This window comes from Somniosus microcephalus, chromosome 3 (genome assembly GCF_052327205.1).
Source record: "Somniosus microcephalus isolate GS21.2 chromosome 3, FLI_Smic_1.0, whole genome shotgun sequence".
In the NCBI taxonomy this organism is placed as follows: Eukaryota; Metazoa; Chordata; class Chondrichthyes; order Squaliformes; family Somniosidae; genus Somniosus; species Somniosus microcephalus.
The window spans coordinates 307760240-307775119 of NC_140989.1; the positions used below are offsets into that span (position 1 = coordinate 307760240).

Consider the following 14880-nt stretch of genomic DNA (forward strand, 5'->3'; position numbering starts at 1 on the left):
TCGGAAAGCATTTGACAAAGTACCACACAGAAGGCTGGTTAACAAAATTGAGGCTCATGGAATAGGTGGGTCAGCGGCAGCTTGGATAAGGAATTGGCTTCAGGACAGAAAACAGCGAGTAAATGGCTTTTTTTCCAGACTGGAGGATGGTAAACAGTGGTCTTCCCCAAGGGTCAGTGCTGGGGCCACTGCTTTTTTTGATATATATAAATGACCTGGATATTGGAATACAGAGTAGAATTTCTAAATTTGCCGATGACACCAAACTTGGGGGTGTGGCAAACAGTGAGGATGATACCAATTGACTGCAACAGGACATAGAAAGGCTAGCAGAATGGGCAGACAAGTGGCAGATGGAATTTAATACAGAGAAGTGTGAGGTGATGCATTTTGGCAGAAGGAACAGGGAAAGGCAATATACACTTAATGGCACTGTTTCAATAAGTGTGCAGGGACAGAGGGACCTGGGAGTTAATGTGCATAGGTCACTGAAGGTGACAGGACATACTGAGAGTGGTTAACAAAGCATATGAGATCTTGGGCTTCAGAAATAGAAGTATTGAGGAGAAAAGTAGGCTTTCCATTTCCTGCTTTTTTCCAGTTCTGTTTCTCTCTCCACAGATGCTGCCTGGCCTGCTGAGTTTTTCCAGCGTTTTCTGTTGTTATTTCAAAAGTAGAGAAGTTATGCTGAACCTTTATAAAGCGCTGGTTAGGCCACAACTGAAGTATTGCGTCCAGTTCTGGTCACCACACTTTAGGAAGGATGTGAAGGCCCTCGAGAGGCTGCAGAGAAGATTTACCAGAATGGTTCCGGGGATAGGGGATCTTAGCTACAAGGACATGTTGGAGAAGCTGGATATGTTTTCATTAGAGCAAAGGAGATTGACGGGTGATTTGATAGAGGTGTACAAGATTATGACGGGGAAAGGCTGTTCCCACTAGTTGATGGTACAGGGACTTGGGGACACAGATTTAAGGTTTTGGGCGAGAGATACAGGAGGGATGTGAGGAAAAACTTTTTTATGCAGCGAGTGGTGAGGACCTGGAATTCGATGCCGACGGAAGTGGTGGAAGCGGAGACACTCAATGTTTTCAAGGGGAGACTGGATAGGCACTTGAGAAATAAACTTGCAGGGCTAAGCAGGGAATGGGACTGACTGGACTTTTCTAGAGAGCCTGCACAGACTCGATGGGTCGAATGGCCTCCTTCTGTGCCGTTATTACTCCTCCTAAACAAATTCCATAGATTCTTTGAAAGAAAATGAGTTGCAGCAAGTAGAAAAGCTGAATATAATCAAACATATAATAGGTGAACAGGTAAGTAATATCAGACTAGATGGCTCAAGCCGGGGCTAATCCGCCTCTTGGTTTTTCTGGTGAATTTCTGTACCCGAGCCGCAGAGCGTTCCCGCCCCCATCGCCCCCAGCCATTGGATCAAGCCGATAAGCAGCACCCAATCACAGCAAAGGATGGCCGTTTCCCCGTGTTCTATTGGTCGGCCTCCCCGTCAATCATCATCCCGGCGAGCCTCCTGGTGCAGGCCCAGCCGACGCTTCCCCCGCTCCCCGATAACTGAAAGATATCGCCAGCTGCTCACACCCACCGCTTGGATTTTCAGATGCACAGTTAATCTCAGAACTTTCTTCGGCATTTCTCTCCGTTAAACAACTCGATTAAGCGATTTTCTTTAAGGAAAAAGTAAAAGTCTCCGGAAAGTGCGACTTGAACCAACGATTCAAAACTGTGGAAGCAACCGCCAATCGAATTGTCGTGTTATCGCGTTGTCATGGTGCTGGATCACAGCGTGACGCCACATAAAGGAATTGATGCAATTGATAGATACAACGCTCGCTCTGGACAATGTAAGTAGCAACCAATAGAGGCGCCTGTAGAATTTCCCCCAACCAATAGAGGCGCCTGTAGAATTTCCCCCAACCAATAGAGGCGCTTGTAGAATTTCCCCCAACCAATCGAGGCGCCTGTAGAATTTCCCCCAACCAATCGAGGGCCTGTAGAATTTCCCCAACCAATCGTGTACAGGCATTTCCCCAACCAATAGAGGTGCCTGCAGAATTTCCCCCAACCAATAGAATCGCCTGGAGAATTTCCCCACCCAATAGAGGCGCCTGTAGAATTTCCCCAACCAATAGAGAATAGAATTTCCCCAACCATTAGTGTAGAGGTGCCTGTAGAATTTCCCCAACCAATAGAGAATAGAATTTCCCCAACCATTAGTGTAGAGGTGCCTGTAGAATTTCCCCAACCAATAGAGGCGCCTGTAGAATTTCCCCAACCAATAGAGGCGCCTGTAGAATTTCCCCAACCAATAGAGGCGCCTGTAGAATTTCCCCAACCAGTAGAGGCGCCTGTAGAATTTCAACAACTTATATATTTATATAGCGCCTTTAACGTACTAAAACATTATTACGGAGTATTAATACGGAGTATTATAAGACAAAATATTTGACACCGAGCCACAAGGAGAAATTAGAAAAAACAACAGAAAACGCTGGGAAAACTCAGCAGGCCAGGGCAGCATCCGTGGAGAGAGAAACAGAGTTAACGTTTCAGGTCGATGACCCTTTGTCAGACCTGAAACGTTAACTTTGTTTCTCTCTCCACGGATGCTGCCCTGGCCTGCTGAGTTTTTCCAGCGTTTTCTGTTGTTATTTTGGATTTCCAGCATCCGCAGTATTTTGCTATCGTAAGGAGAAATTAGGGCAGGTGACCAAAAGCTTGCTCAAAGAGGTAGGTTTTAAGGCGTGTCTTAAATGAGGAAAGAGAGATAGCGAGGCGGAGAGGTTTAGTCAGGGAATTCCAGAGCTTAGGGCCTAGGCAATAGAAGGCACAGCCACGAATGGTTTAACGATTATAATCAGGGATGCTCAAGAGGGCAGAATTAGAGGAGCGCAGATATCTCGGGTGGGGGGGTGGGGGTTGTAGGGCTGAAGGAGATTACAGAGATAGGGAGGGGGGAGGCAATAGAGGCATTTGAAAACAAGGATGAGAATTTTAAAATCGAGACGTTGCTTAACCGGGAGCCAAGGGTGATGAGTGAACAGGACTTGGTGTGAGTTAGGACACGGGCCGCCGAGTTTTGGATGACCTCAAGTTTATGTAGGTTAGAATGTGGGAGGCCAGCCAGGAGTGCGTTGGAATAGTCAAGTCTAGAGGTAACAAAGGCCTGGATGAGGGTTTTAGCAGCTGGCAAGAGTGGAGACAGGCGATGTTATGGAGGTGGAAATAGGCGGTCTTAGTTATATAAACATAGAAAAATAGGAGCAGGAGTAGGCCATTCAGTCCTTCGAGCCTGCTCCACCATTCAATATGATCATGGCTGATCCTCTATCTCAATACCATATTCCCGCTCTCTCCCCATACCCCTTGACGCCTTTTGTGTTTAGAAATCTATCTATCTCCTTCGTAAATATATTCAGTGATTTGGCCTCCACAGCCTTCTGTAGTAGAGAATTCCACAGGTTCACCACCCTCTGAGTGAAGAAATTTCTCCTCATCTCAGTCCTAAATGTCCTACCCCGTATCCTGAGACTGTGACCCCTCGTTCTAGACCCCCCAGCCAGGGGAAACATTCTCCCTGAATCCAGTCTGTCTAGCCCTGTCAGAATTTTATACGTTTCAGTGAGATCCCCTCTCATTCTTATAAACTCTAGTGAATACAGGCCTAGTCGACCCAATCTCTCCTCATACGACAGTCCTGCCATCCCAGGAATCAGTCTGGTGAACCTTCGCTGCACTCCCTCTATGGCAAGTATATCCTTTCTTAGGTAAGGAGACCAAAACTGCACACACAACTCCAGGTGTAGTCTCACCAAGGCCCTGTATAACTGTAGTAAGACATCCTTTCTCCTGAACTCAAATCCTGTTGCAATGAAGGCCAACATACCATTTGCCTTCCTAACTGCTTGCTGCACCTGCATGTTTGCTTTCAGTGACTGGTGTACAAGGACACCCAGGTCCCTTTGGACATCAACATTTCCCAATCTATCACCATTTAAATAATACTCTGCCTTTCTGTTTTTCCTACCAAAGTGGATAACTTCACATTTATCCACGTTATACAGCAGCTGCCATGTATTTTCCCACTCACTCAATTTGTCTAAATCGCCTTGAAGCCTCTGTATCCTGACCACAACTCACAATCCCACCTAGTTTCGTGTCGTCAGCAAACTTGGAAATACGACATTTGGTTCCTTCATCCAAATCATTGATATATATTGTGAATAGCTGGGGCCCAAGCACTAATCCCTGTGGTACCCCACTAGTCACCGCCTGCCACCCCAAAAAAGACCCATTTATTCCTACTCTCTGTTTCCTGCCTGTTAACCAATTTTCAATCCATTATCCCCAATCCCATGTGCTTTAATTTTGCACACTAATCTCTTACGTGGGACTTTATCACAGGCCTTCTGAAAATTCAAATACACCACATCCACTGGTTCTCCCTTATCTATTCTACCAGTTCCATCCTCAAAAAACTCCAGTAGGTTTGTCAAACACGATTTCCCTTTCATAAATCCATGTTGGCTTTGTCTAATCCCGTTGATATTTTCTAAGTGTCCTGTTATCACATCCTTTATAATAGACTCTAGCATTTTCCCTACTACTGATGTTAGGCTAACCGGTCTGTAGTTCCCTGTTTTCTCTCTTCCCTCCTTTTTTAAATAGTGCGGTTACATTTGCCACCCTCCAATCTGCAGGAACTGTTCCATAATCTATAGAATTTTGGAAGATGACAACCAATGCATTGGATATGTGGTCGGAAGCTCATTTCAGGGTCAAATATGACTCCCAGGTTGCGAACAGTGTGGTTCAGCCTCAGACAGATGTTATGGAGAGGGATGGAGTCAGTGGCTAGGGAACGGAGTTTGTGGCGGGGACCAAAAACAATGACTTTGGTCTCTCCAATATTTAATTGGAGAAATTTTCTGCTCATCCAGAACTGGATGTCAGACACGCAGTCTGGCAATTTAGAGACCGTGGAGGGATCGAGAGAAGTGGTAGAGAGGTAGAGCTGGGTGTCATAAGAACATAAGAAATAGGAGCAGGAGTAGGCCAATCGGCCCCTCGAGCCTGCTCCGCCATTCAATAAGATCATGGCTGATCTGATCCTAACTGCCAATCCACTATCACAGAACCATCTCCTGAATCTAACAAAATTAGACACATGAAATAGGAGCAGGATCAGGCTACACGGCCCCTGGGCCCGCTCCGCTACCCACAGGGCCATGACCGATCCGAACCGAACCTAGACTCATGTCCAAATTCCTGCCCGCTCCCCGTAACCCTTAATTCCCTTTACTTCTAGGAAACTGTCTATTTCTGTTTTAAATTTATGTAATGATGTAGTTTCTACAGCTTTTTGGGGCAGCATATTCCATGGACCTACCACCCTCTGAGTGAAGTAGTTCCTCCTCATCTCAGTTTTGAAAGAGCAGCCCCTTATTCTAAGACTATGCCCCCTAGTTCTAGTTTCACCCATCATCGGGAACATCCTCCCCGCATCCACCCCCTTCACAATCTTATATGTTTCAATAAGATCGCCTCTCATTCTTCTGAACTCCAATGAGTAGAGTCCCAATCTACTCAACCTCTCCTCATATGTCCATCCCCTCATCCCCGGGATTAACCGAGTGAACCTTCTTTGTACTGACTCGAGAGCAAGTATGTCCTTTCTTAAGTATGGACACCAAAACTGTACGCAGTATTCCAGGTGCGGTCTCACCAATACCTTGTACAACTGAAGCAATACCTCCCTATTTTTATATTCTATCCCCCTAGCAATGAAAGCCAACATTCCATTGGCCTTCTTAATCACTTGCTGCACCTGCATACTAACCTTTTGAGTTTCGTGCACCAGGACCCCCAGATCCCTTTGTACTTCAGTACTTTCCAGTTTCTTGCCATTAAGATAATAACTTGCTCTACGATTTTTCCTGCCAAAGTGCATAACCTCACACTTTCCAGTATTGTATTCCATCTGCCAAATCTCTGCCCACTTACTTAGCCTGTCTATGTCCCCTTGCAGGTTTTTTATGTCCTCCTCACTCACTACTTTCCCTCCCATCTTAGTATCATCTGCAAACTTTGATATGTTACACTCGGTCCCCTTCTCCAAATCGTTAATATAGATTGTAAAGAGTTGGGGACCCAGCACTGACCCCTGCGGAACACCATTAGTTACTGATTGCCAGTCTGAGAATGAACCATTTATCCCAACTCTCTGCCTTCTGTTAGATAGCCAATCCTCTATCCATGCCAGAATATTACCCCCAATCCCGTGATTTTTTTATCTTAAGCAATAATCTTTTGTGTGGCACCTTGTCAAATGCCTTTTGGAAGTCTAAATACACTTGTGGAAACTGACGCTGTGCTTTCAGATGATGTCGCCAAGAGGCAGCATGTAGATGAGAAATAGGAGGGGGCCAAGGATAGAATATTGGGGGACACCAGAGGTAATGATGCGGGAGCGGGAAGCGAAGCCATTACAGGTGATTCTCTGGCTACGATTAGATTGATAAGAATCGAACCAGGCGAGTGCAGTCCCACCCAGCTAGATGATGGTGGAGAAGCATTGGAGAAGGATGGACTGGTCAACCATGTCAGGCTGCAGACAAGTCAAGAAGGACGAGGAGGGATAGTTTACCTTTGTCACAGTCACAAAGGATGTCATTTGTGGCTCTGATGAGAGCCGTTTCAGTACTGTGGCGGGGGGGGAAACCTGATTGGAGGGATTCAAACATGGAGTTGCGGGAAAGACGGGTACAGATTTGGGAAGCGACAACATGTTCAAGGACTTTGGAGAGGAAAAGGAGGTTGCAGATGGAGTGGTAGTTTGCAAGAACGGAGAGGTCAAGGGTTTTTGTGAGGAGAGGGTTGATGACGGCAGATTTGAGGGAGAGGGGGACAGCACCTGAGGAGAGAGAACTGTTAACAATGTCGGCTAACATGGGAGCCAGAAAAGGAAGTTGAGTGGTCAGCAGTTTGGTGGGAGCAGGAAGTGGGTCTCATGGACAAGATAAGCGTGGAGAGGTCGTGAGGGGAAATCGGAGAGAAACTGAAGAAAGATGTGAGGTCAGGGCTAGGGCAGGGGGAACCTCAGAGGAAGTTTGGCCCAGTGGGCTAGGGGAAGGAAGGGAAGTGGTAGAGGCAGCTGAACAGATGGTCTCAATCTTAGAGAGCTCCTCACACTTGTTGTCGGAGGTGAGTGTGGAGGAGACATGGGAGGGGGGTTTATGAAGACGGTTAGCATTGGAGAATAGAAGCCGGGGTTTATCTTTGCATTCCAGAATGATTCTGGAATAGTGAGCAATTTTGGCAGACGAGAGCAGGACCCGATTGTGCTTTATGTGGTCCAGCCAGATCTGGCGGTGAATGGCTAAACCAGTTGTCCACTGTATCTGTTCAAGTCTGCGTCCCTTGGACTTAAGGGAGTGAAGATGAGAGCCATACCTGGGGAACGGCCAGGGTGAGAGAGAGTAATTGTTTTAATAGGGACTAGAACATCAAAGGTGGTTGTTGAGCAGATCGGTAGCTGCAGAAATGTCATGGTGAATTGAGGGGCAAAGGCTGGACAGTTGGGATTTCATAAGTGCAGTTGTAAGAGAGTTGGGAGAAAGTTGTTTCCAGGGGCGGACACAGAAGAAAGTAGGGTTGAGGGGGGAGGTGGAAGGGAGATGTGGATGGAGAGCGATATGAGGAAGTGGTCAGAGATTTCCCCAACCAATAGTGTAGAGGCGCCTGTAGAATTTCTCCAACCAATAGTGGAGTGGGGCCTGTAAAATTCCCCCAACCAATAGTGTAGTGGCGCCTGTAGAATTTCCCCAACTGCCAACCTGATACAGACACAATCAGAAATGTTCTGGGCACCAGGCTGGGCTGTAGGGCTGGGTGATGTTGCAGAGAACTTAAGAACATAAGAAATAGGAGCAGGAGTAGACCATTTGGCCTTTCGAGCCTGCTCCGCCATTCAACAAGATCATGGCTGATCTTCTACCTCATCTCCACTTTCCTGAACTATCCCCATATCCCTTGATTCCCTTAATATCCAAAAATCTATCGATCTCTGTCTTGAATATACTCAACGACTGAGCATCCACAGCCCTCTGGGGTAGAGAATTTCAAAGATTCACCACCCTCTGAGTGAAGAAATTTCTCCTCATTTCAGTCCTAAATAGCCGACCCCTTATTCTGAGACTGTGATCCCTGGGTCTAGACTCCCCTCCCTGCATCTACCCTGTCAAGCCCTGTAAGAATTTTGTATGTTTCAATGAGATCACCTCTCATTCTGCTAAACTCTGGAGAATATAGGCCTAGTCTACTCAATCTGTCCTCATAGGACAATCCCCCCATCCCAGGAACCAGTCTGGTGAACCTTTGTTGCACTCCCTCTATGGCAAGTATATCCTCCCTTAGGTAAGGAAACCAAAACTGTACACAATACTCCAGGTATGGTCTCACCAGAGCCCTATATAATTGCAGTAAGACATCTTTACTCTTGTACTCAAATCCTCTTGTAATAAAGGCCAACATATGATTTGCTTTCCTAATTGCTTGCTGTACCTGCATGTTAACTTTCAGTGACTCGTGTACAAGGACACCCAGGTCCCTCTGAACACCAACATTTCCCAATCTCTCACCATTTAAAAAATCCTCTGCTTTTCTATTTTTCCTGCCAAAGTGGATAACTTCACATTTCTCCACATTATATTCCATTTGCCATGTTCTTGCCCACTCACTTAGCCTCTCTATATCCCTGCAGAGAGTTAAATGCGTGGCTCAAAGACTGGTGTGGGAGAAATGGGTTTTGCTTCTTAGGACACTGGCACCAGTACTGGGACAGGAGAGAGCTGTTCCGTTGGGATGGACTTCACTTGGCCAGTGCTGGGACTAGAATCCTGGCGAATCGAATAACTAGGGCTGTAGAGAGGGCTTTAAACTAATTAGTGGGGGGGAGATTTCAAGAGAGCGAAAAATAAAAATGTCAGCGGAGAAGGCAATAGAGCAAGGTAGCAGTGGGGGAATTAAAAACCAGAGCATGTCAGGAAGGGACAGAATATATAAAGATAAAGGTAAAGTAGTAAAGGGGGTAAAAGCAGGAATAAATTGTCACAAAACATATTTAAAAGTTCTTTATCTGAATGCACGCAGCATTCGTAACAAAATAGACGAGTTAACGGTACAAATAACTACACATGGGTATGATCTGGTGGCCATTACGGAGACATGGCTGCAGGGTGACCATGACTCGGAACTAAACATCCAGGGTTTTTTGACTATTAGGAAGGACAGACAGGAAGGTAAGGGAAGTGCGGTGGCTGTGTTACTAAAGGATGGAATCACTGCAATAGTGAGAAATGATATTCGGTCAAAGGATCAGGATAGTGAAACGGTTTGGGTGGAGATAAGGAATAATAAGGGGAAAAAGTCACTAGTGGGTGTAGTCTATAGGCCTCCTAACAGTTGCAACTCTATTGGTCGGAGTATAAATCAGGAAATAGTTGGGGCTTGTAATAAGGGAACAGCTATAATCATGGGAGATTTTAACTTTCATATTGACTGGACAAATCAAATTGGGCAGGGCAACCTTGAGGAAGAGTTCATAGAGTGCATTAGGGATGGGTTCCTTGAGCAGTATGTTACTGAACCAACCAGGGGGCAGGCAATCTTAGATCTGGTCCTGTGTAATGAGACAGGATTAATAAAAAATGTCCTAGTAAAGGATCCCCTTGGAATGAGTGACCATAACATGGTTGAATTCCAAATTCAGTTGGAGGGTGAGAGAGTTGGATCTCAAACCAGCGTACTAAGCTTAAATAAAGGAGACTATGAAGGTATGAGAGCAGAGTTGACTAAAGTGGACTGGGACGGTACATGAGCAGTGGTGTACATTCAAGGAGATATTTCACAACTTTCAAGAAAAATATATTCCACTGAGGAAAAAGGGGAGTAAAAGAAAAGACAGCCATCCGTGGCTAAGTAAAGTAATAAAGGATAGTATCCGACTGAAAACAAGGGAATATAAAGTAGCCAAATCTAGTGGGAGGATAGAAAATTGGGAAGCATTTAAAAGCCAGCAAAGAATAACTAAAAGATTAATTAAGAAAGGGAAGATAGATTATGAAAGTAAACTAGCAAAAAATATAAAAACAGATAGCTAAAGTTTCTACAGTTATATAAAAAGAAAAAGGGTGGCTAAAGTGAATGTTGGTCCCTTAGAGGACGAGACTGGGAAATTAGTGGTGGGGAACATGGAATTGGCAGAAATGCTGAACAAATATTTTGTATCAGTCTTTACAGTAGAGGACACTAAAAATATCCCAACACTGGACAAACAGGGGGCTATAGGGGGGAGGAGCGAAACACGATAAAAATCATTAAGGAGATGGTACTCGGTAAGATAATGGGACTTAAGGCGGATAAATCCCCTGGACCTGATGGCTTACATCCTAGGGTCTTGAGAGAAGTAGCGGTAAGGATTGCGGATGCATTGGTGGTAATTTTCCAAAACTCCCTGGATTCAGGAAAGGTCCCAGCAGATTGGAAAACTGCTAATGTAACGTCCTTATTTAAAAAGGGAGGTAGACAAAAGGCTGGAAACTATAGACCAGTTAGCCTAACATCTGTGGTTGGTAAAATGTTGGAGTCCATTATTAAGGAAGCAGTAACAGGACATTTGGATATGCATAATTTAATCGGACAGAGTCAGCATGGTTTTATGAAAGGGAAGTCATGTTTGACAAATTTGCTCGAATTCTTTGAGGACGTAACAAACAGGGTGGATAAAGGGGAACCAGTGGATGTGGTGTATTTGGACTTCCAAAAGGCATTTGACAAGGTGCCACACAAAAGATTACTGCACAAGATAAAAAATTACGGGATTGGGGGTAATATACTGGCATGGGTGGAAGATTGGCTATCTAACAGAAAACAGAGTTGGGATAAATGGTTCATTCTCGGGTTGACAATCAGTAGCTAGTGGTGTTCCGCAGGGGTCAGTGCTGGGACCCCAACTCTTTACAATCTATATTAACGATTTGGAGGAGGGGACCAAGTGCAACATATCCAGGTTTGCCGACGATACAAAGATGGGAGGGAAAGCAGTGAGTGAGGAGGACATAAAAAACCTGCAAAAGGACATAGACAGGCTAAGTGAGTGGGCAGAAATTTGGCAGATGGAATATAATGTTGGAAAGTGTGAGGTTATGCACTTTGGCAGAAAAAATCAAAGACCAAGTTATTATCTAAATGGAGAGAAACTGCAAATTGCTACAGTACAAAGGGATCTTGGGGTCCTGGTGCATGAAACACAGAAGGTTAGTATGCAGGTACAGCAGGTGATCAGGAAGGCCAATGGAATCTTGGCTTTTATTGCAAAGGGGATGGAGTATAAAAGCAGGGAAGTCTTGCTTCAGTTGTACAGGGTACTGGTGAGGCCACACCTGGAATATTGCGTACAGTTTTGGTTTCCATATTTAAGAAAAGATATACTTGCTCTCGAGGCAGTTCAGAGAAGGTTCACTCGGTTGATTCCAGAGATGAGGGGGTTGACTTATGAGGAAAGGTTGAGTAGGTTGGGCCTCTACTCATTGGAATTCAGAAGAATGAGAGGCAATCTTATCGAAACATATAAGATTGCGAGGGGGCTTGATTGGGTGAATGCGGTGAGGATGCTTCCACTGATGGGTGAGACTAGAACTAGGGGGCATAATCTTAGAATAAGGGGCTGCCATTTCAAAACTGAGATGAGGAGAAACTTCTTCACTCAGAGGGTAGTAAATCTATGGAATTTGCTACCTCAGAGAGCTGTGGAAGCTGCGACATTAAATAAATTTAAAATGGAGATAGACAGTTTCCTAGCTGATAAGGTAATTAGGGGTTACGGGGAGCGGGCAGGGAAGTGGACGTGAGTCTAGGTTCGGATCAGCCATGATCCTATTGAATGGCAGAGCAGGCCCGAGGGGCCATATGGCTTACTCCTGCTCCTACTTCTTATGTTCTTATTATGTAAGCCTCCTTGCATCCTTGTCACAACTTACATTCCCACCTAGCTTTGTATCAAGCCCCCTCACAATCTTACATGTTTCGATAAGATCGCCTCTCATTCTTCTGAATTCCAATGAGTAGAGGCCCAACCTACTCAACCTTTCCTCATAAGTCAACCCCCTCATCTCTGGAATCAACCGAGTGAACCTTCTCTGAACTGCCTCGAGAGCAAGTATATCTTTTCTTAAATATGGAAACCAAAACTGTACGCAATATTCCAGGTGTGGCCTCACCAGTACCCTGTACAACTGAAGCAAGACTTCCCTGCTTTTATACTCCATCCCCTTTGCAATAAAAGCCAAGATTCCATTGGCCTTCCTGATCACCTGCTGTACCTGCATACTAACCTTCTGTGTTTCATGCACCAGGACCCCAAGATCCCTTTGTACTGTAGCAATTTGCAGTTTCTCTCCATTTAGATAATAACTTGGTCTTTGATTTTTTCTGCCAAAGTGCATAACCTCACACTTTCCAACATTATATTCCATCTGCCAAATTTCTGCCCACTCACTTAGCCTGTCTATGTCCTTTTGCAGGTTTTTTATGTCCTCCTCACTCACTGCTTTCCCTCCCATCTTTGTATCGTCGGCAAACCTGGATATGTTGCACTTGGTCCCCTCCTCCAAATCGTTAATATAGATTGTAAAGAGTTGGGGTCCCAGCACTGACCCCTGCGGAACACCACTAGCTACTGATTGTCAACCCGAGAATGAACCATTTATCCCAACTCTGTTTTCTGTTAGATAGCCAATCTTCCACCCATGCCAGTATATTACCCCCAATCCTGTAATTTTTTATCTTGTGCAGTAATCTTTTGTGTGGCACCTTGTCAAATGCCTTTTGGAAGTCCAAATACACCACATCCACTGGTTCCCCTTTATCCACCCTGTTTGTTACGTCCTCAAAGAATTCGAGCAAATTTGTCAAACATGACTTCCCTTTCATAAAACCATGCTGACTCTGTCCGATTAAATTATGCATATCCAAATGTCCTGTTACTGCTTCCTTAATAATGGACTCCAACATTTTACCAACCACAGATGTTAGGCTAACTGGTCTATAGTTTCCAGCCTTTTGTCTACCTCCCTTTTTAAATAAGGACGTTACATTAGCAGTTTTCCAATCTGCTGGGACCTTTCCTGAATCCAGGGAGTTTTGGAAAATTACCACCAATGCATCCGCAATCCTTACCGCTACTTCTCTCAAGACCCTAGGATGTAAGCCATCAGGTCCAGGGGATTTATCCGCCTTAAGTCCCATTATCTTACCGAGTACCATCTCCTTAATGATTTTTATCGTGTTTCGCTCCTCCCCCCTATAGCCCCCTGTTTGTCCAGTGTTGGGATATTTTTAGTGTCCTCTACTGTAAAGACTGATACAAATATATTACATTTGGTCCCCTCATCTAAATCATTGATGTAGATTGTGAATAGCTGAAGCCCAAGCACTGATCCTTGTGGTACCCCACTAGTTACAGCTTGCCAACCCGAAATTGACCCATTTATTCCTACTCTCTGTTTTCTGTCCATTAACCAATGCTCAATCCATGCTAGTATATTACCCCCAATCCCATGAGTCCTAATTTTGTTTAATAACCTCTTGTGTGGCACCCTATCGAATGCCTTATGAAAATCCAAATACACCACATCCACTGGTTCCCCCTTATCTATTCTGCTAGTTACAACCTCAAAAAACTCTTAACAGATTCGTCAAACACGATTTCCCTTTCATAAATCCGTGTTGACTCTGCCCAATCCTATTATTATTATTTAAGTGCCCTGTTACCACGTCCTTAATTATAGATTCTAACATTTTCCCTACTACTGATCTCAGGCTAACTGGTCTGTAGTTCCCCGTTTTCTCTCTCCCTCCTTTCTTAAATAGTGGGGTTACATTTGCTACCTTCCAATCCGCGGGAACCATTCTAGAATCTATGGAATTTTGGAAAAAGACAACCAATGCATCCACTATCTCTATAGCCACGTCTTTCAAAACCCTCAGATGTAGGCCATCAGGTGCAGGAGATTTATTGGCTTTCAGTCTCATTAATTTCTCCAGTACTATTTTTTTATTAAAACAAATTTCTTTAAGTTCCTCATTCTCACTAGAGCCCTGGTTCTCCACTATTTCCAGGAAGTTTTTTGCGTCTTCTTCCGTGAAGGCAGACACAAAGGCCACGATTTTAACAGCCCTGAGGAGGCGGGTTTGGAGGTGGGTCGACAGCGAAAATCAGAAAAAATGGCTTAAGACACCCAACCCGGCTCTATCCCGCCCCCAACCCGCCTCCATCGCAACCCGCCCCCATCCTGCCCCCACTCAATTTTTGTGAGTGTATGTTTAGCCGCTCCCAAACTGACCTGACTAGAACCGGTGGGACAGGTAGCTAAGGCAGTTAAGAGCCTTTTAACTGCCTTGCTAATCCTATTTTGATAGTGGTTTCCCATTTTCGTGTCTCTGGCTCCTGTTTCCTGTCTTGTCAGAAACAGGCCAGCTGCAAGGAGATGAGTAGCTGGAGAACATGATTTGTAGTAATTGGTGCAGCACTTTAAAAGCGCTCCAGTAACATGGCTGACATTCAAATGCAACAACCTTGTTGTTGAAGGTTTGGAATATGATTTCGCTAATCTGCTGACCTTGACGGTTCAAGCTGACAGCCATCTGCAGTGTGACCTGATTGGAATATTTTCAGGCCACTTCTAGTGTGCGTTTGCAAGCTTCTTGCCTCAAGTGAAATCTATAGCTACGAGTTGGGAAACATTTATACCCTCTCATCCTGGTCGCAGGTTCGGAGGAAGAGCAGCTGCGGCAGCACCACA

General features: G+C 44.9%; 1 protein-coding gene and 1 long non-coding RNA gene across 6 annotated transcripts in view; one reads left to right on the forward strand and one right to left on the reverse strand.

Moving 5' to 3' along the window:
• The window catches only part of spata6 (spermatogenesis associated 6), a 262544-nt gene that overhangs the window by 197773 nt on the left and 49891 nt on the right, over positions 1-14880 (reverse strand). For 4 of the 5 annotated variants that reach the window (XR_015077680.1, XM_085982888.1, XM_085982890.1 and 1 more), the window contains exon 1: positions 1605-1692. The exons of the other annotated variant lie outside the window; for it this stretch is intronic. Coding sequence is in view for 3 of the 4 variants with exons in the window: in XM_085982888.1 (XP_085839014.1) it covers positions 1605-1652 (48 nt within the window). In the remaining variant the exon portion in view is untranslated. Of the gene's footprint in view, positions 1-1604; positions 1693-14880 lie in introns of those variants that run through there. 5 annotated transcript variants of the gene reach the window in all.
• The window catches only part of LOC147122126 (uncharacterized), a 39077-nt gene continuing 25972 nt past the window's right edge, over positions 1776-14880 (forward strand). Inside the window, exon 1 of the long non-coding RNA XR_015077681.1 lies at positions 1776-1863. This is a non-coding gene — a long non-coding RNA (uncharacterized LOC147122126). The remainder of the gene's footprint in view (positions 1864-14880) is intronic.